This window comes from Rhincodon typus, chromosome 2 (genome assembly GCF_021869965.1).
Source record: "Rhincodon typus isolate 14 chromosome 2, sRhiTyp1.1, whole genome shotgun sequence".
In the NCBI taxonomy this organism is placed as follows: Eukaryota; Metazoa; Chordata; class Chondrichthyes; order Orectolobiformes; family Rhincodontidae; genus Rhincodon; species Rhincodon typus.
In genome coordinates, this window is record NC_063333.1 from 143,132,408 (window position 1) to 143,152,842 (window position 20,435).

Here is a 20,435-nt window from a genome sequence, read left to right on the forward strand (position 1 = left end):
GAGCTGGACTGGTTTTGGGATGCGGTAGGGGGAGGGGAGATTTTGAAACTTGTGAAATCCACATTGATACCATTGGGCTGCAGGGTTCCCAAGCGGAATATGAGTTGCTGTTCCTGCAACCTTCGGGTGGCATCGTTGTGGCACTGCAGGAGGCCCAGGATGGACATGTCGTCTGAGGAATGGGAGGGGGAGTTGAAATGGTTCGCGACTGGGAGGTGCAGTTGTTTATTGCGAACCGAGCGTAGGTGTTCTGCAAAGCGGTCCCCGAGCCTCCGCTTGGTTTCCCCGATGTAGAGGAAGCCACACCGGGTACAGCGGATGCAGTATACCACATTGGCAGATGTGCAGGTGAACATCTGCTTGATGTGGAAAGTCTTCTTGGGGCCTGGGATGGGGGTGAGGGAGGAGGTATGGGGGCAGGTGTAGCACTTCCTGCGGTTGCAGGGAAAAGTGCCGGGTGTGGTGGAGCTGGAGGGGAGTGTGGAGCGGACAAGGGAGTCACGGAGAGAGTTGTCCCTCCGGAAAGCAGATAAGGGTGGGGAGGGAAAGATGTCTTTGGTGGTGGGGTCGGATTGCAGATGGCGGAAGTGTCGGAGGATGATGCGTTGGATCCGGAGGTTGGTGGGGTGGTACGTGAGGACGAGGGGGATTCTTTTTTGGTTCTTATTGCGTGGACGGGGTGTGAGGGATGAGGTGCGGGAGACGTGGGAGACACGGTTGAGGGCGTTCTCGACCACCGAGGGGGGGAAGTTACGGTCCTTGAAAAACGAGGACAACTGAGATGTACGGGAGTGGAATGCTTCATCCTGGGAGCAGATGCAGCGGAGGCGAAGGAATTGGGAATAGGTTGTGGGATGGACTGGTCAAGAAGCAAAATATTACTCTCTGCTTCGCTGATTGCTACATGCTGGAAAAGTACACAAATCTCTGGCTTAAAAATTACATTTATATAGCAACTTTCACAACTTCAGGACTTCCCAGCGTACATAAAACCAATGGTATAGTTTGGAAGTGTGGGTACACTGTTGCAATACAGGAAATACAGCGACCAATGTGTGTACAGTGATATATCGAGATATTTATCACTGAGGGATAAATATCTTTGTCTTTACTCTAGTGCTATTCTGGCTGTTAACCCTGTGACCCAAATTACTCTATAGAATTTTGAAACATTTTGCATCTGATTTTCTCCACCTGGACACTGTGCTTTTCCAAATGTTGAAAAGATACCTTCAGCCTGTCACCGCGCATCTGCCGATTTAGAGATGAAATAATGCTGTCATCCAAATAGCACTCTCCTCCGTGAATTTCTTGAAAGATTTGATTCCTCAGCCCTCAAAGATTCCAGCGCCTGGATCAACAGCCAAATGGTAGTCAATGAAAATGAAACTGACCCATCTGGGTATTCAAAAATGACTTTGAATCATCATCTAATTCAACTTGGAGATAGGCACTTGTTAGATGTAGTTTTGAAAAACATCTGGCCTGCTGACAACATAGTCAATAGTTCCCCAGTGTTTTGCAAACTATTGGCTGGATGACATTCTTGTAGACAATTTACAATTACTTTATAATCCTTGCTGAAAGGGACATTGTTTATATGGTCTCTCAAAGACCGAACAGGACTGACGTTTCTTTGTCTTAGTGTTTATTTCTGCACGCATGCGAGGTGTACCCTTCAAAGATGGCTCACAACTCCCTGATTTGCTACAAAACAATAGTTTTATATCATTTTCTGGCAATTTCTTTACACAGCGAGTGGTTTGTGTGTGGAATGAACTTCCAGAGGAAGTGGTGGATACGGGTACATTTATAATGTTTAAAAGACACTTAGATAAGTACATGAATAGGAAAGATTTGGAGGGGTATGGGCCAAGTGCAGGAAAGTGGGACAAGTTTAGTTTGGGATTATGGTCAGCATGGACTGGTTGGACAGAAAGGTCTGTTTCCATGCCGTATGACTCCATGATTCTAAAAGGTTTCCAATAAAAAGATTACGCATTTACAGATTCTCCTCTGTATCCGACAGTGTTCATTCTACTTTACATAAGTATGCATAATTACATTATGAACTGTATTCAAATTTGCACACATGCTCATAATACCTAATCAAATCACCATATATTCACATCTACTGGCTGTAAGTGTGCTCTTTGTGATTATCGAAACGCCTTACTGTGCTTTACCCTTCTAACGCACAGGATCTTAAACAACCATTTGCCTTTGGTGCTAAACCTGTGGGAGGAGCTCAGTTATACTGATCGACATTTGTGATCAGGTTCTCTGTCTCTGGTCACTTCAGCTCTTGCTCTATTTTCTCCCTTAGAGCATAGCACACAGCACCAGCAGCTTTCTGCAATCTCTGGTGGTTTGGGACTGAGGTGTTGCTCAGACTTATGCAAAATGCCTGACAGCGTGTGTCTTTTGGTTGAAGCCGAGCATGCAAAATCTTGGGCGTGCCATACACTCCTGGGCCAGCTTCAGTTGAAACTGTCCACATTTTGTCTGTTTTCCATTCCCCTTACATTCTGTCCTCCACTTTCCCCACAGCCATATTGTTTTTGTAGCTCATTTATTTTACACTTAGCAAAAAGGACCAATTCTCTCCCTTACACACTTAAACTGATCCCACTACCAAGGACATTTTTCCCTCCCCACCCTTATCTGCCTTCCGAAGGGACCGCTCTCTCCGTGACTGCCTCATCCGCTCCACACTCCCCACTAGCCCTACCACCCACGGCACTTTTCCCTGCAACCGCAGGAAGTGCTACACCTGCCCCTACACCTCCCCCCTCACTTCCATCCCAGGCCCCAAGAAAACCTTCCACATCAAACAGATGTTCACCTGCACATCTGCTAATGTGGTATATTGTATATGCTGTTCCTGATGTGGCCTCCTCTACATCGGGGAAACCAAGCGGAGGCTTGGAGACCGCTTTGCGGAACACCTACGCTCGGTTTGTGACAAACGACTGCACCTCCCAGTCGCGAACCACTTCAACTCCCCCTCCCCCTCCCACTCCTTGGACGACATGTCCATCCTGGGCCTCCTGCAATGCCACAATGATGCCACCCGAAGGCTGCAGGAACAGCACCTCCTATTTCGCTTGGGAACCCTGCAGCCCAATGGTATCAATGTGGATTTCACAAGTTTCAAAATCTCCCCTCCCCCGACCTCATCCCAAAACCAGCCCATCTCGTCCCCGACTCCTTGACCTGTCTGTCTTTTCTCCCACCTATCCGCTCCTCCCACCTCACTGACCACCCCCAACCCCACTTCCTACCTACTAACTTCATCCCCGCCTCCTTGACCTGTCCGTCTTCTCTCAACTGACCAACCCCCAACCTAACTCCCCACCTACACTCACCTTTACTGGCTCCATCCCCGCCTCCTTGACCTGTCTGTCTCCTCTCCACCTATCTGCTCCTTTATCCAACTTCCATCATCGCCTCCCCCTCTCTCTCTATTTATTTCAGAGTCCCCTTCCCCTCCCCCATTTCTGAAGAAGGGTCCAGACCCGAAAAGTCAGCTTTCCTGCTCCTCTGATGCTGCTGACCAGCTATGTTCATCCAGCTCCAGACCTTATTATCTCAGACTCCAGGACTGGCAGTTCCTACTGTTTCTGATTTATATCTCCTTTTCTCCACCACGAGCAACCCTGGGCCCCTGCCTCTATCAGTCCAATTTTCCAACAACTTTCAGTTCTGAAGAAGCCATACTGAACTTGAATCATTAACTCTGTCTTTCTCTCCAGATATGCCACCAGGCCTGATGAATTTCTCTAGCATTCTTCATGTTTGTTTCAGTCACATTTATAAACTGCCTTTCCATGAAGACTGAACTTTTAAAACAATTGCTCAGCAAAATAAATATCTTGTAAATATCTGCAGGATTGTTATTAGCTTATCCAACCCAAATTTGTTTTGTTGAGGGCACCCACAATCCCACCTTAATGTGATATGTTTGCAGAACAGACTAAAATAGTGTCCAGCTCATAGGAGAGTCAATACTGAATTAAAACTGGTTTATTGCGGTATATACATATATTCAAATGACCACAAACGCAACTTTCCAATGAATCAATACAGTAAATTTACCTCTCTATTATCCTCAGCCGTGCCCAGTACTCCAAGAATATTTGACATTTTTATGTGAGTTACACACCTTTAAATATTTATATTTAAGGTAAGGGGCAGGAGGTTTAGAGGAGACATGAGGGTTTTTTTTTGCACAGAGAGTTGTGGGAATCTGGCACTCACTAATCATAAAAGTGGGAGAGGCAGAAACCCTCATAATATTTAAGACATATTCAGATGTGCACTTGTAATGCCAGTTATACAGGCTATGGGCCAAGTGCTTGAAAATGGGATGAGAACAATTAAGTGGTTGTTTTTGAGATAGTAGGAACTGCAGATGCTGGAGAATCTGAGATAACAAGGTGTAGAGCTGGATGAACACAGCGGGCCAAGCAGCATCAGAGGAGCAGGAAGGCTGACGTTTCGGGCCTAGACCCTTCTTCAGAAAATGGCTTCGCAGTGGGGTTAAAATTGTTTCAGAGATAGTAGGAACTGCAGATGTTGGAGAATCTGAGATAACAAGGTGTAGAGCTGGATGAACACAGCAGGCCAAGCAGCATCAGAGGAGCGGGAAGGCTGATGTTTCAGGCCTAGACCCCAGATTTGTTGGGCTGAAGGGCCTTTTACTGTGCTGTGGATATCCATGACTCTGTGGTCTGGACTGAGGGAATCATCATATGAGTTAAGGCCTGACAGGCTGGACCATAAAATGTAGGAGCAGAATTAGGCCATTTGGCCCATTGAGTCTGTTTCACCATTCGGTCATGGCTGAACTGTTTCTCAACCCCATTCTCCTGCCTACTTCCTGTAACCCTTGATCCATTTAGTAATCAAGAACCTTTGTCAAGAGCATCTTAAAGACACTGAATGACTTGGTTTCCACAGCCCTCTGTGACAATGAGTTCACTCCCTGGCTGAAGAAATTCCTCCTCATCTCAGTTCTGAAGGCTCATCTCTTCGTTCTGAGGCTGTGCCCTTGGATCATAGTCTCACCTCTGAGTGAAAATATCTCCACGTCCACTCCAACCAGATCTCTCAGTATTCTGTAAGTTTTAAACAGATCCCCCCCTTATCCTTCTACAATCTATCCAGTACAGTCCCAGAGTCCCCAGCTGCCCTTCATATAACAAGCCCTTCATCCCCAGGATCATTCTTGCAAACCTCCTTTGAACCCTCAGCAACATCAGCACATCCTTCCTTAGATACAGGTCCTGAAATCGTATCCTTTAGAGTTTAGAAGAATGAGGTGATGTTATTGAAACAAAAAGATCCTGACAAGGTGGATTCTGAAAAGGTGTTTCCCTTTTGGGAGAGGCTGGAACTAAGGGATGTTGCTTAAAGGGCCTCAAATTTAAGAGGGAGATGTGGAGAAATTTGTTTCTCAGAGTGCCATGAGTTTTTGGAACTCTCTTCCCTAGATAGTGGGGAAGCTGGGACATGGACTATTTCTAAGGCAGAGATAGATAGATTTCTGACCAACAAGAGAGTCTGTTGAGGGCAGGTGGAGATCAGACCACAATCAGAATATTTGTATTAAATTAGATAACAAGGTGTAGAGCTGGATGAACACAACAGGCCAGGCATTTGTATTAAATTGTAATGCAGGCTCAAAGGGATTACTGGCTTACTCCTGCTCCTGTACAACTTGATGTTTTGTAAGTATATAAGTAATTTTTAGTTTCATCTTCTGAAGAGTGTGCAAATGAGTTGTAAGCAAATGAGATGAATGTATTATTGAAGCATTGGCTGTCTGTGAATGTACCTGCGTATTCTTGCCTTTTCAGTTGATAGTCTGGGATTGGGACTCCAATGGTAAGCATGACTTTATTGGAGAATTCACTTCGACCTTTTCAGAAATGCGTGGAGCGATGGATGGCAGACAGGTAGGGGAAGCACTTTTTACATTTGAGCATTTCATACTTCTACAGAAATGTATTAGCTCTGTTAGCTCCACACTACTGTAAAACCAATAAGCTCTGTTGTCCCTGTCTTTATCTCATTGCAGGTTCAATGGGAATGCATCAACCACAAATACAAAGTCAAGAAGAAAAACTATAAGAACTCTGGCATCGTCATTCTCAACCTCTGTAAAGTGAGTCTCCCTTCTTCTGCCTCTGACTGCCTGTAGATGTGAAAACCAAAAGTAGACGACCCAATTCAGTAGACTGTGACAGACTGTTTCCCCCAGATTGAAGAGTCTTGATCTATACAGGTCACGGTCACACTACAGGAGTTGGGGTTTTGGCCTGGGTTGAAGAGAAATCTCTTTGCACACAGAGTTGTGAATGTTTGGAATTCCTTACCTGTGGATGCTCAGTTGTTGTACTCAACAATGAAATCAGTAGGATTTTGGACACGAAGAGAATTAAGGGATATGTTATGTCATGACCCATAGAGTCATACATCATGGAAATAGACCCTTTGATCTGACCAGTCCATGCCAACCATAATCTGAAATGAAACTAGTCCCACCTGCCTGCGTTCGGCCCATATCCCTCTAAACATTTCTTATTCGTATAATTTTCTAAATGTCTTTTAATTGTTGTAACTGCACCTGCATCCACCACTTGTTCTAAAAGTTCATTTCACACATGAGCCACTTTCCATGTGAAAAAGCTGCCCCTCATGTCTTTTTTTACATCTTTCTCCTCTCACCTTAAAAATATGCCCCCTAGTCTTGAAATCCCCCACTTTAGGGAAAAGACACTTGCTATTCACCTTGTCTGTGCCCCTCATGACCTTATAAACCTCTACAAGGTTACCGCTCAGCCTCCTATGCTCCAGAGAAAAAAGTCCCAGCCTATCCAGCCTCTCCTTATACCTCAAACCCTCCAATCCAGGCAATAACCTGATAAATCTCTTCTGAACCAGAAGCGTGGAATTATAGTTGAAGGCTTATCTTTATCTTATGGAATGGAGAAGCAGGCTTGAAGAACCAAATGGTCTACTCCAGTTTCTTATGAACCCACTGAACAATGAGATGTGTTTTTTCTATAGTTTGGCTAACCATTGGACTCTTTCTGCTCCTTAGCCACCCCACCAACACCCCTGCCCATCCCCAGTTCACAGCCCCCTCCCCAACACCCCATGGGGCAGCTCTCTATTGTTGGCATTTTGCTTTTTGGGATATTGTAGAGTCTGGGTCTTGGCACCTGCTTTGACTACCCCTACCTCGCTCCTGTCAGCAAAGTAAACCTCAGGGAGAGAGAAATTTTCAGTTTGGGGTATGCAAACCTTTCTCCATGAGGCTAAAGGAACTGGGCGGATTTCTCTGTGTCACTGGGTCATGCACATAGCAAATGGACGAACGTCATTTTTCAATTAGCGTTAGCTGCTGTGAACTCCTACACGGGAACACAAGGCAGTTACAAACAGGAATCAGCCTCTTGTCCCCTCGAGCCCCCTTTGCCTTTTGATGGTTTGGCTGATGTGAATGTGGACTCACCTACACTTGCCAGTCTCCCCCTAACCCTTAGCACACTTGTTGATCAGAATCTCTCCCTCTTCGGCCTTGAATACACTCAATTATTCAGCTTTCACTGCTCCTTGAGGAAGAGAATGCCGCAAAGTCATGACCCTCTGAGAGGAAACATTTCTCCTCATCTCGGTCTGAAATGGAGACCTCTTATTTTTAAACTGTTCTCCCTCATTCCAGACACCCCGCGAAGTGGGAACGCCTTCCCAACGTCAAGGCCCCCTCAGGATATTCTCAATTTTAATAAGATTTCATTCCTTAGAAGTCCAATTGGTATTGACCCACCCTGCTCAACCTTTCCTCATGGGGAGGCCATTCAGCCCCTCCCAACCTGTTCCATCATTCACTTAGATCACATCTGATCTCCAACTCAATTCTGTTCAGTGCCTTACCTGCATGGTCCTCATTACCTTTACTCAATCTGAGTCCTGAAAGCTCTAAGCAATAACACCTTGTGGCAGTGAACCCTAGGTTTCTGCTACAGTAAAAAATGGTAGCAGTGGGTTTGGAAAGTGTAGTCTAAGGAGCCTTTCGTCATCATGTTGCCCACACACCTTCAAGTGTTTTAACATGATAGTGACTCTCGTTAACAGCATCTGAGTGAAGGCTCTGATTCTGCTGCTTAAAGTAATGACCTTTCTTCCTGACCTGCAGATCCACAAGATGCACTCGTTCCTCGATTACATCATGGGCGGGTGTCAGATTCAGTTTACAGTAAGTGACTCTTCATTACAGATTTTAATCCGATTATAAATCCAGCCCTGCCCCTTTGCTGCTATAACTGTTGAGTCGGTTATTAATGGGCACGAGTATTCGAACGATTGGTGTTTGAGGCTGAGCAGAGAGTACCACACAATCAAGTGGTCTTCCCCCTGTCTCCGATGTGGAGCGTTCGACTTGTTGAGGCTTCAAACTCATACATCGAACAAAACACTCAGCAAAGGCCATGAGATTCTTAATTAAGGAGAGCTGCTGCAGCAACTGTGGAGCTCAGAGTGGAAAGTCCAAATCAGGGCCCCCTCAGAGATTGATGAGGGCAAGGAAATATTGACACAGTCTACCTGTAAACCCTTCTCTTTTCATGTCTAGCTAACACTGAAACGCCTCAATGCTGAGAGACTTCCTGAGGGGTGAGGGGGCGTCAGGCCCCGAGCAGAATAGAGTGGTTAAAGAAACAAAACTCCAATGGAATTAGAATCGGGATGCTGTGTGGCCATTCAGTGCTCCATTCTAGTCCACGTTGCTGCTGCCTTTCTGACCTGTCACTGAATTTGCCGTCTACCACATCCAGAAACTACTGTCAACCTTTAGCTCCACCCCTGACATTTCCCCTGTGACCAGTCATGTCTCCACACCACACCCATGCCAGCCATATTGTCCTCTGAAAGTCTATTCTTCTCAAACTCGAAGAATCATACTGTGCAGAAGAGATCCTTTGGCCCATCAAGTCTACACCAACAGGTGAGAAACACCTGACGTTCAACCTAATCCAATTTACCAGCACTTGGCCCGTAGCCGTGAATGTTATGACGTGCCAAGTGCTCATGCAGATGCTTTTCAAAGGATATGAGGCAACTTGCCTCTACCACCCTCCCAGGCAGCACGTTCCAAACCATCACCACCCTCTGGGTCAAAAAGGTTTTTCTTCACATCCCTTCTCAACCTCCTGCCCCTCACCTTGCACCCATGACCCCTCGTAACTAACCCTTTAATTCAGGGGAACAGCTGCTCCTTATGCACTCTGTCCATACCCCTCATAATCCTGTACACCTCAATCAGCTCGCCCATCAGTTTTCTCTGCTCCAATGCAAACAACCGAAGCCTATCCAACCTATCCTCAGAACCATCCCACACAATATCCTGGTGAATCTCCTCTGCACTCCCTCCAGTGCAGTCACATCCTTCCTGTAATGTAGCAAGCAGAACTGCATGCAGTACTCTAGCTGTGCTCTCACAAAAGTTCTATACAACTCCAACATGGCTTCCCCATTTTTGTAATCTATGCCGTGATTGATGAAGGTAAGTGCCTTTTTCACCACCTTGCTAACATGCCCTTGGGAACCCTGCAGCCTAATAGTATCAATGTGGACTTCACAAGCTTCAAAATCTCCCCGCCCCCGACCGCATCCCAAAACCAGCACAGCTCGTCCCCTCCTCCCTAATCTGTCTGTCCTTTCTCCCACCTATCCACTCCTCCCACCCCAAGCCCCACCCCCACCTCCTACCTACCAGCCTCATCCCCGCCTCCTTGTCCTGTCCGTCTTCCCTGGACTGACCAATCCCCATCCTAACTCCCTACCTACACTCACCATTACTGGCTCCATCCCCGCCTCCTTGACCTGTCTGTCTTCCCTGGACTGACCAATCCCCATCCTAACTCCCCACCTGCACTCACCTTTACTGGCTCCATCCCCGCCTCTTTGACCTGTCTGTTTCCTCTCCACCTATCTTCTCCTCTATCCATCTTCTATCCGCCTCCCCCCTCTCTCCCTATTTATTTCAGAATCCCCTTCCCCTCCCCCATTTCTGAAGAAGGGTCTAGACCCGAAACGTCAGCCTTCCTGCTCCTCTGAAGCTGCTTGGCCTGCTGTGTTCATCCAGCTCTACAACTTGTTTTATCAGGGATAGGGAGAGATTACATTTCCCAGCCGGTGATGTGGGACCCTCCCTCCTGGTTTGGGAGTGGGGTGAGGGGTGATGATGCACGAAGATCACTTGCTGGTGATCACATAAACCATTGTCCTGAAATCTCCTGGTTTGTTTTGCCGGGCACCGGGAGATTGGCGCCGGTTCCAGCGCTGGCCATTCTGTGGTAGCTGCCAACCTTCCTAATCTGCTCCCTCTGTAAGACTGCGAATGTCTAAATCTCACAGCGAGTCCCATTCTACTGTTGCTTGCCAACCCACGTTGGTTCCCAGTCGAGCAACGCCTCCGTTTTAAATTTCTCGCCTTAAGTTTTCAAATTTCTCCATTCTTCCCCACCCCCCCAACCTCCCCCCAAAAGCCCCATGTCCATCATCTCCACCAACCTCACCACCCTCCAATGTCTCTGCACTGCCCTCATTCTGGCTCCTTGTACGCCGCTGATGTCGGGCCCCTCACTGTTGGCACTGTGCCTTCAGCTGTGCAGAGTTTAAGCTCTGGAATTCCCTCACTAAACCTCTCCATCTGTACTATCCTTTAAAACCTACCTTACTGCCCAAGCTCAAGAGACAACAAGGTGCAGAGCTGGATGAACACAGCAGGCCAAGCAGCATCATAGGAGCAGAAAGGCTGATGTTTCGGGCCTAGACCCTTCTGTCAGCCACCTGCGCCACACTCAGCGTACATAGCTCAGTGTCAGATTCTGCTTTGTAACGCTCCAAGCGCTTTGGGACTTAGCACAATGCTAAAGATGCTATATAAACACTTATTATTGCTGTGCACCCAATGTCTTGGAAAAAGTTGGCTGCAGCGATGAATCAATAGTTTACCCTCCCCTTGCCTGACCCTTGCTCTCCCCAAGTAGCATTCCTAAAATTTGCCAGCGATGACAACAACAACTTTCATTTACATAGCACCCTTTAAGTGAAGAGTGCCAAAGCGCTTCAGTGGAGCAATTTTCAAATGAAATCTGATTCCAAGTGACAAGAAGGAGACAGTATGGGTACGAAATTTATGAGTTTGAAGATCTAAAGGCTGATGAAACAGGAAGCAAAATGTCCTGTGAATCAATGATTTTAAGCTTCTCCTGTAACCCTGCTTTAGAAAACTCAGCCTCCAGTCTCACTCAGTTTTACCATAATGGGAGTGGCTGCAAAAGGAAATCCATGATTTGGATTGAAATGCGAGTGGGAGAGTGTCACATTGACAGATATTTTAATTTGGAACCTGCTTGTCACGCGATCGGGAAAGGTCTGTTAAAGCAGTGTGTGAGGACACCAGAATGTGTGGCATTGAGCAAACAACTCAGCTCTTCATCACAGTGCTTTTCCTTAACTTCCTTTCTTTTCGTTGGAATTGTATCCTGTTTCCTTGCTTTCTCACCAAAGTGGGTGTTGCAGATACTGTGGAGGAGCAGGATCCCTTGCTCCCACACCCCAATCCCATCATCCATCTGTGTTGAGCAAAGTGACCAATCCACATTTCGCCAGTCCATAGTATCCCCCATTAGCAACACAATTAACATGGCCTGCCACTGAAACCTACCAACCCCTCCAACTGGCATCACATTCCATCAAATCAAATGTACAGGCCTTTCAATGAATCCACATTCAGTGCTCCCTACCACTTGAGTGTGGGAGCACAAAATGGAGAAAACAAGGAATGAGTACTAACATGGGAATCTGGTAAGTTTTTTCTCTTGAGCTCTAAATTAGATTGAGAGTCACATTCTGATCTGAAACCCACAAACTGTAAGCCTAGTTCAAAAGAAACTGTCTTCCAGTTTCAGGTCTGTCACTCAGTGGAAAGTGGTTACCTGAAGAGGTGTTACTTGATGTGGCAGAAGCTGAGTGAGCACTTAGAACTTGGGTGTGAGTTCCCCGCATTCTATAAAAGTAGCCAGGCTTTGGGGACAATGAGGACTGAGTGTGACCTTGTGAATTTAGTGCAGGTGAGAACTCATTGCAGAGGGGAAAGGAAGTGTTGTATTTTATACCATTTTTCAGCTACCAGTAGCTGGCGAGTGTTCAAAGCCAGTATCTAAAAGAGCAGGTAGGTGATTTCTTGTTAGATTTTAAGATTTTACCCTCTAAGGGGAGATCGTAGATGAAACCAATAGGTGGGAGATAAAAATATTGCATTAAATAACATTGTACATCATAGATAACAATATAGTTGAGTGATATTTCCAAAATTGAAATATAATTAGTTTAATAGAACACGATAAAGGTGCTAAGGAGGGTGATGTGTTGCAGCTGCAGTATATTAGTATGAGTGGATATCTGTATTGTTCACATAGAGTCATAGAGTAATACAGCATGGAAATAGACCCTTCGGTCCAACCAGTCCATGCTGAACATAATCCCAAACTAAACTAGCATCACCTACCTGCTCCTGGCCTATATTCCTCCAAACCTTGCTATTCATGTACTTATCCAAATGTCTTTCAAAGTTGTAATTATACCCACATCCTCTGCACACTTGAGCCATCTTCTGTGTAAAAAATTTGCCCCTGATATCTTTTTTAAATCTCTATTCTCTCACCTTAAAAATGTGTGCCCTAGTCTTAAAATCCTCCATCCTAGGCAAAAGACAATTACTCATTACTTTATAAACTTCTATAAGGTCTCCTTTCAACCTCCTACTCTCCAGTGAAAAATGTCACAGCCTATTAAGCCTTTCCTTATAACTCAAACCTCAAACAAAGAGTTTGCAAAGATCTTAAAGTATAATAATAGGTTCACACAACATTGTGGGCTGAAGGGCTTGTACTGTGCTATACTGTTCTATATTCTATGTTCTACATACAGCTTGTATTTAGAAGAGGCATGTCCTCACTTAAAGTTATATTTGTATTCCTGAAAATTGCAAGTTTGAGTGAAAAAGATTTTCCCTTAAAACTGAAGTAAAAGCTGGAGTTAAGCTCTGTAAGGGCTTTCTCCCTATCAAAAATTACATTAAATACCATACTCTGCATGTTGAAATGCTTTATGTTGCAAAATTCTTATATTGGTATACGATAAACCTTTTATGATAACATACCTGTTGAAATATACAGTAAACAAATATGACTGCTTACCTCCCACTCATAGGAACAAAGGAACAGGAGTAGGTTATTCAGTCCCTCGGATTGTTCCACTATTCAATGAGTTCAGGACTGATCTATGACTTACCTCCATTTAACTGCCGTTGGCCCACATCTCTAAATACCTCATACTCACTGCTGACCCAAATGACTGAACCTCCTGCTCACCTCACATCTGTCCCTCTGACCACCTTTCTGACTTGTGGCACCATTGACAAGACTGGGCTAGGCAGTAGATATCCAGCACCCAGCACCCAGCACCCTGTTATCTGCTAATGAGAGGCCCAGGGGAAAGCAGAAGAATTCTTGATAGGTACTGCAAGCACTTAGGAACATTGATAGAATATTATCATTTGTTATGAGGGGAAATGAGTAGAAAAGTAGAGATGTTATGCCGCAGCTATGCAGGGCTTTGGTGAGATCATATCAAGAGTACAGTGTACATTATTGGTCTCCTTATCTCAGAAAGGACACTCTTGCATTGGGGGTACTTCAGAGAACGTGTACTAGACTGATACACGAAATGGGCTATTGTCAGATGAGGAAAGGTTGGATAGATAGGCTTGTAACCAACTGCTATTTGGAAATGCAAGAGGTGACTCAAATGAAATGTATAAGATCCTGAGTGGTCTCGACAGCATAGATACTGAATAAGTGTTTCCATTTATGGAAGAATCTAGAACTTGGGGGTTCCTGTTCCAAAATCTAAAAAAGATATTTTTTCTCTTAAGAGTTGTAAGATTTTGGAAATCTGTTCCTCAAAATGTGATGGAAGAGGAGTATTTGAATATTTCAAAGGCAGAGGGAGGTAGATTCTTGACAAGCAAGGGGGTGATAGGTTATCGGGTGTAGGTGGAATTGTGGAATGATCAGCCATAATCTAATGGAATGGCGGAAACTCAACGGGCCGAATAGCCTCCTCCTAATTTGCATGCTAGTATGGGAAACAATAACTGTTTTCATATACTGTTTAGCTTAATATGTTCATCATTAAAATGCAGAAATGATCAGAGATTCTACACAAATCCAACATTAAGATTTTGCCCACTGGTTTTTATGTTGCATTATTATGTAAGCACAGACTTGTAATTAAATTTGCTTCTATCACTCAGACTTGCTGAATTGGATTACAAATTAATAAACAGATGCACAGGGAAATATCACTGTCTGTTTACTAATTTTATTAAGCATTGCATCTGCCTCAATTTTCTTCTTATTTATCTCACTGTTGCTTCCTCTGTTTACACTTTGTTCATTCTCCAATGACTTTGGTGTAGGCACAGTGAGGACGCCTGATGTTCAGGAAAGAGGAGAGTGACGTGTCAGTTTAACTAACAATTGCGGTTGTTAACTGAATTTAACACTCTCCGTGCTCGACACAAACCCATGGAGACCCTCAGTAGGTTTGCAGGGAGGTGCTGGGGGCCTCACAGACCAACAGATCTAAAAGGGAGACAAATGTTGACAGTGCCGTGTGAAGTACCTACTGTTGAAAATGCGCAGCCGAATTGGACAAAGACCTGAGGAAATGAAAGTGTTTGGAGTTGTGCCCAGCTGTTATTTTGTAGTCAATTGTCCTCAGACAAGACCTTCTTTCTTTAGGAAGCGAGTGAAGCCTTAGAGGAGTGCAAAAAAGCAATCACAACCAGGTTTCCATGGATGAAGGATTTATTGTGGACAGCTTGGGGAAATCCAGGCTGTTTTCTTTGAATAAGAGAAGACTTGAGAGATGGTCTGATAGTTGGTTCAAAACCATGAACAAAAAACCAAAATTGCTGGGGAAGCTCAGCAGGTCTGATAGCATCTATGGAGAGAAATCAGAGTTAATCAGATGCTAATCACTCAAATAAAAGCATAATACTGCGGATGCTGCAAATCTGAGACACTGCTGCACAAAATATGTTTCGTCATGCCATCTTAGGTCCTTTTCCCTTTTACATTGACGGTGCATATTCGCTGACGAGAACACATTTTTCTGATTTATTCTGTTCGAGCTTATTATGATTTTGAGCACAAAATAAAAACTGAAAGAACTGCAGATGATGTAAATCAGAAACAAAAAAAAAACCTGAAATTGCTGGAAATGCTCAGCAGGTCTGGTAGTATCTATGGAGAGATATCAGAGTTAATCAGATGCTAATAACTCAAGTAAAAGCAAAATACAGCAGATTCTGGAAATCTGAGACAGTCGCTGCAGAAAACAGTTTTTCGAGAGTTCTGAGGAGGAGTCACTCGACCCAAAACATTAACTCTGATTTGTCTCCACAGATGCCGCCAGACCTGCTGAGCTTTTCCAGCAATTTCTGTTTTTTTGTTTCTGATTTGCATCATCTGCAGTTCTTTCAGTTTTCATTTTGTGCTCAAAATCATAATAAGTTCGAACAGAATTAATCAGAAAAATATGTTCTCATCAGCGAATATGCACCATCAATGTAAAAGAGAAAAGGACCTGAGATGGCATGAGGAAGTTCCTACTATCTCATGGCATGAGGAAACATGTTTTGTGCAGCGGTGTCTCAGATTTGCAGCATCCACAGTATTTTGCTTTTATCTGAGCGACTGGGATCTGGAATAGACTGCCAGAGAATGTGGTGGAAGCAGATTCATAGGAGAATTAGATCATTATGCTGAGAGAAAACATTTAAATGGACAATTGTGAAGTGATTTTTTTTTTGGAAGGTCAACTACAGGTGGAAATTATACAGTGAATGGCAGAACACTTATGAGTATTGATATGCAGAGGGATCTGGGTGTGCAGGTCCACAGATCACTGAAGGTGGTAGTGCAGGTAGCTAAGGTAGTAAAAAAGGCCTTTTGTATGTTTGCCTTTCATTGGAAGGGGCACTGAGTATAAGGATAGACAAGTTATGTGCAGCTTTATAGAACTTTAGTCAGGCCACACTTGGAATATTGTGTACAGTTCTGGTCACCACACTACCAGAAGGATGTGGATGCTTTGGAGAGGGTACAGAAAAGGTTTACCAGGATGTTGCCTGGTGTGGGGGATTTTAGCTATGAAGAAAGGTTGGTTAAATTGGGTTTGTTTTGACTGGAACGCAGGAGGTTGAAGGGTGATCTGATAGAAGTTTATAAGATTGTGAATGGCATGGATAGAGTGAAAAGTATGAGGTTTTTCCCAGGATGGAGGGATCAATTACTAGGGGAGACAGGTTTAAGGTGCGAGGGGGGAGGTTTAGAAGAGATGTGGGAGGCACGTTTTTCACACAAAGTGGGGTAAGTGCCTGGAACGTGCTGCCAGAGGAGGGGGTGGAAGCAGACAGAATAGCAGCATTCAAGAAGCACCTGGACAAATGCATGAATAGGAAGGGAATAGAGGGATACAGATCCTGTAAGTGAAGACAGTTTTAGTATGGCCAGGCAAAACATGTTAGCACAGGCTTGGAGGGCCAAAGGGCCTGTTCCTGTGCTGTATTGTTCATTGTTTTTCTTTGTTCTTTGTTTAAAAACTGCTCAGAAAGGGCAAAGGAGAGCGACTAGCTGAGCTGCTCTTGTGGCGAGCTAGTACAGGAACAATGGGGCGAATGTCCTCCTCTGTGCTGTAACCATTCTGTGATTCAAACCCTGTTGTTCAAGGCATCCATGTGCTCTTCTATAAATAAGCAACACACGTACACATGTGCAGAGAAATAAACAAATGTACATGTACCAAGACACACATGTCCACACCACCCAGCAGGATTCAAAAAATTGTAACCCTTTGTTACCTCTACACTAAAAAAAATCCAAAAGGAAATTATTCAGTGAGCATTTCTGTTGCGATTTCAAACTGCCTCTATCATAAAAGTTGACTTCAATTTAAACCAGTGAACTCAAAACAAAGGGAAGATATTTTTATTGAATTGTTCCGCTGGTCTCACTTTTATAACATAAGATAAGTTGATATTTGTTGGTGATTTTTAATCCTCACTTCCTATAGGGTTTCCTTTCTTTTAAGCTAATGCTCACACACCTGGGCAGGGAGTAGAGATTTTACTGCAGAATGCACTCTCTGAAGACAATTTATTTTTCCATTACTGGATGTGGTTATTGCTGGCAAGGACAATGATCAGCATTCATCCCTGAAGGGGTTTGCTTGGCTATTTCAGATGGGCATTAAGAGTTGACTGTATAGAAGAAGGGCTAGGTAAAAATAGTATCCTCTCCCAAAGAGCAGGAGTGAATCAGGTGGATTTTCACAAAATTCCAATAGCTCTGGATTATTACAAATGAGGTGAACATTTTATTCCAGATGATGAAGCAATTAATTTTGATTCTCCCAGCTGCCATTGTAGGATTTGAAATTATGCCCCTGGAACTTCAGCCCATCAGGATTACTAGCCCACTGATATCACCAGTGCACCAGCATGCCCCATTAGCAATGGCAGTAACACTGAACCCCAGTCCATGAGGATATCAAGACCATTGTTCTCGCTTTTGCATGATGTGGCATCTGAAGGAATATCTGCACAAACGTTGCAGTGTCTTCATGGGCAATGTGTGGTCCTTCAGGCCAACATAAATTCCATTGAAACAACAGCTCAGAGACATCCGACCCAACCAATCCATCTTTTGTCGTTTGGTTTCTCGTCCACCTCAAGAGTTTGGGCTCATTCAGACTGGCTGAGGAGAATATCCTATGATTCCCTTTTGGATTTATAATCAAAAAGGGATTCAAGGGTTACAGGGAAAATGTAGGAATGTGGGGTTGAGAATAATCAGATCTGCCATGATTTTCATTGAATGGTGGAGCAGACTTGATGGGCTGAATGGCCTACTTCTGCTCCTATTTCTTAACAGTCTTAAGTGAAGATCAAGAACTTTCTTCAGGCTTAGGCTTCTTTTGAACTCTTGTTTATTGCATATTTATACTAACTATTACCGTACCTGAGTTATACCAGACTCTAAGCCGGCTGTTACATCATTGAGGGACTATTCTTTTCATGTGCTTCTCTCTGACAATCCTCCATGGACATCCAACTAACTCCGCCCATACTGTAATATTTATGCCCATTGGGTAACAGCTTTCAGATGTTATCACAAGGATGCTCCAGGGTCCAAAAGTCCTTACACAAGGCTATGCTGGTGTACACACACCACATTGGGTGGGGAGTGTGGGGGGGGGGGTGGGGAGTGGGGGGGGGAGTGTGCAATGTGTATTGTGGGGAATGGCAAAATACTAGTAATGGACTAGAAATCTAGAGGCCCAGGTTAATGCTTTGGGAAGCATGCTTTCACGGTAACTGGTGAAATATGAACTTGGTTAGTTTTTTTAAAAAAAAGCTAATCCTTGTGATAGTCTTCATGACAACCATCAAAGATTTTTGTAACAAACCCATCTGGTTCACTCTTGAAGCCATGTTGCTAACTCATAACTGCCGTCAGAAATGGCCAAGTAAACCATTAAGTTCAAGGGCAATTAGGGAAGGGCAGCAAATGCTGGCCTTGAAAGTGGCATTCATTTCCTATAAAAGTTTAAAGAGAAACTTAGGGCGGCACAGTGGCTCAGTGGTTAGCACTGCTACCTCGCAGCGCCAGGGGCCTGGGTTTGATTCCCCTCAGGCAACTATCTGTGTGGAGTTTGCACATCCTCCCCATGTCTGTGTGGGTTTCCTCCGGGTGCTCCGGTTTCCTCCCACAGTCCAAAGATGTGCAGGTTAGGTGGATTGGCCATGCTAAATTGCCTGTAGTGTTCAGGGATGTGTAGACTAGGTGGGTCTGGGTAGGATGCTCTGAGGGTCGGTGTGGACTTGTTGGGCCGAATGGCCTGTTCCCACACCGTAGGGATTCTGTTCTAATTAAAGACAAACAAAATTAACTTCCCGACATTGTCTCTCTATGTTCTTTTATTCCTCATTCCTTTTTGAGCTTTCTCTAAAATGTATTTGTAACTGATGGACCAATCTGTGTGGTCACGTGTTTTATTTTGGGGGGAAAAGGCAGAAAAGTGGATGTGAGGAATGTCGGATCAGCCATGAATGGCAAGGCAGACTCAGGGGCTGAATGGCCTCCTCCTGCTCCTGTTTCTTATTGTCCTGTCGAGTCTCTCATTCCCACCACAAAATGGTTGCCCCTGAATTCCTCAACTGGGGTGTATCGGGGTCGCGTCTAAGAGGATAGTTACGGCCATGCCTGTGTGTATATGCATTTGTTTCCCCAGGTCGCGATAGATTTCACAGCCTCGAATGGGGATCCAAGAAACAGCTGCTCCCTCCACTACATCCACCCATACCAGCCTAACGAATACCTGAAAGCTCTGGTAGCTGTGGGTGAGATCTGCCAGGACTATGACAGGTAAGATCAACACTGTGGTGTTGTTATTGCTAAGCTAGTCAGAGTCAAACCCAGCCACTCTGATGTTGCAGGGTGGCAGTACAGTGTTCACTGCCCAATCATAACTAAGGGCCATTACACCAGAAACTGACTCACATTTTTTTAAGAGGTCCCTATCTGTGGCCGGAAAAATAAAAGTTTCTTCATTTGAGGAAGAGGCTGTTTCAGTGAGAAAGCGAACCTTGGATTGGGAGTGACACTTTAGCCTTTTGCAACATTTACATCGCGCTGCCTCTGTCAATGAAAGAAGTGTCTGTTCGCTCACTGATATTGGGTTATAGATATTGCAACGTAAATCCTGCAGTAAAGCATCCCTTTAGAACATGACTGAAACACTCACTGCTCCGCTGCCAAACTCTTCTCTGTAAATCCTACAGCAATGCACTGTAGGATTCCAAATCTGACTTTATAAAGAGAAAGGCACTTGTTTCTTTCTTTTTGTGCAGGCTATCTGTCTTTCGATTCAAAATATGTATTGGGGGTGTGGGAAGGGGGATGTTTTAGAACAAGTTTGAATTTTCAGTAAAGGCATAGAGTCGTACAGCATGTAAATGGACCCTTCGGTCCAACTAGTCCATGCCGACCATAAGCCCAAACTAAAACCAGTCCCACCTACCTGCGCTTGGCTCATATCCTTCCAAACATTTCTCATTCATGTACTTATCCAAATCTCTTTTAAACGTTGCAACTGTACCTGCATCCACCTTTGAAATACACAGAAAAACCTTTCTTTATTTGATTGTGATGTTGGGATCCCAACCCAAAACAGATAATCCAGTGATAGTAGGAACTGCAGATGCTGGAGAATGTGAGATAACAAGGTGT

The 20,435-nt window shown here is 44.5% G+C and overlaps 1 protein-coding gene across 1 annotated transcript in view; it reads left to right on the forward strand.

The window, feature by feature from the left end:
• Positions 1 to 20,435, forward strand: part of LOC109938024 (copine-4-like) — a 162,219-nt gene that overhangs the window by 112,729 nt on the left and 29,055 nt on the right. The window contains exons 6-9 of the mRNA XM_048609230.1: positions 5,862 to 5,960; positions 6,083 to 6,169; positions 8,207 to 8,266; positions 19,438 to 19,571. Of these exons, the coding sequence (XP_048465187.1) occupies positions 5,862 to 5,960; positions 6,083 to 6,169; positions 8,207 to 8,266; positions 19,438 to 19,571 (380 nt within the window). The remainder of the gene's footprint in view (positions 1 to 5,861; positions 5,961 to 6,082; positions 6,170 to 8,206; positions 8,267 to 19,437; positions 19,572 to 20,435) is intronic.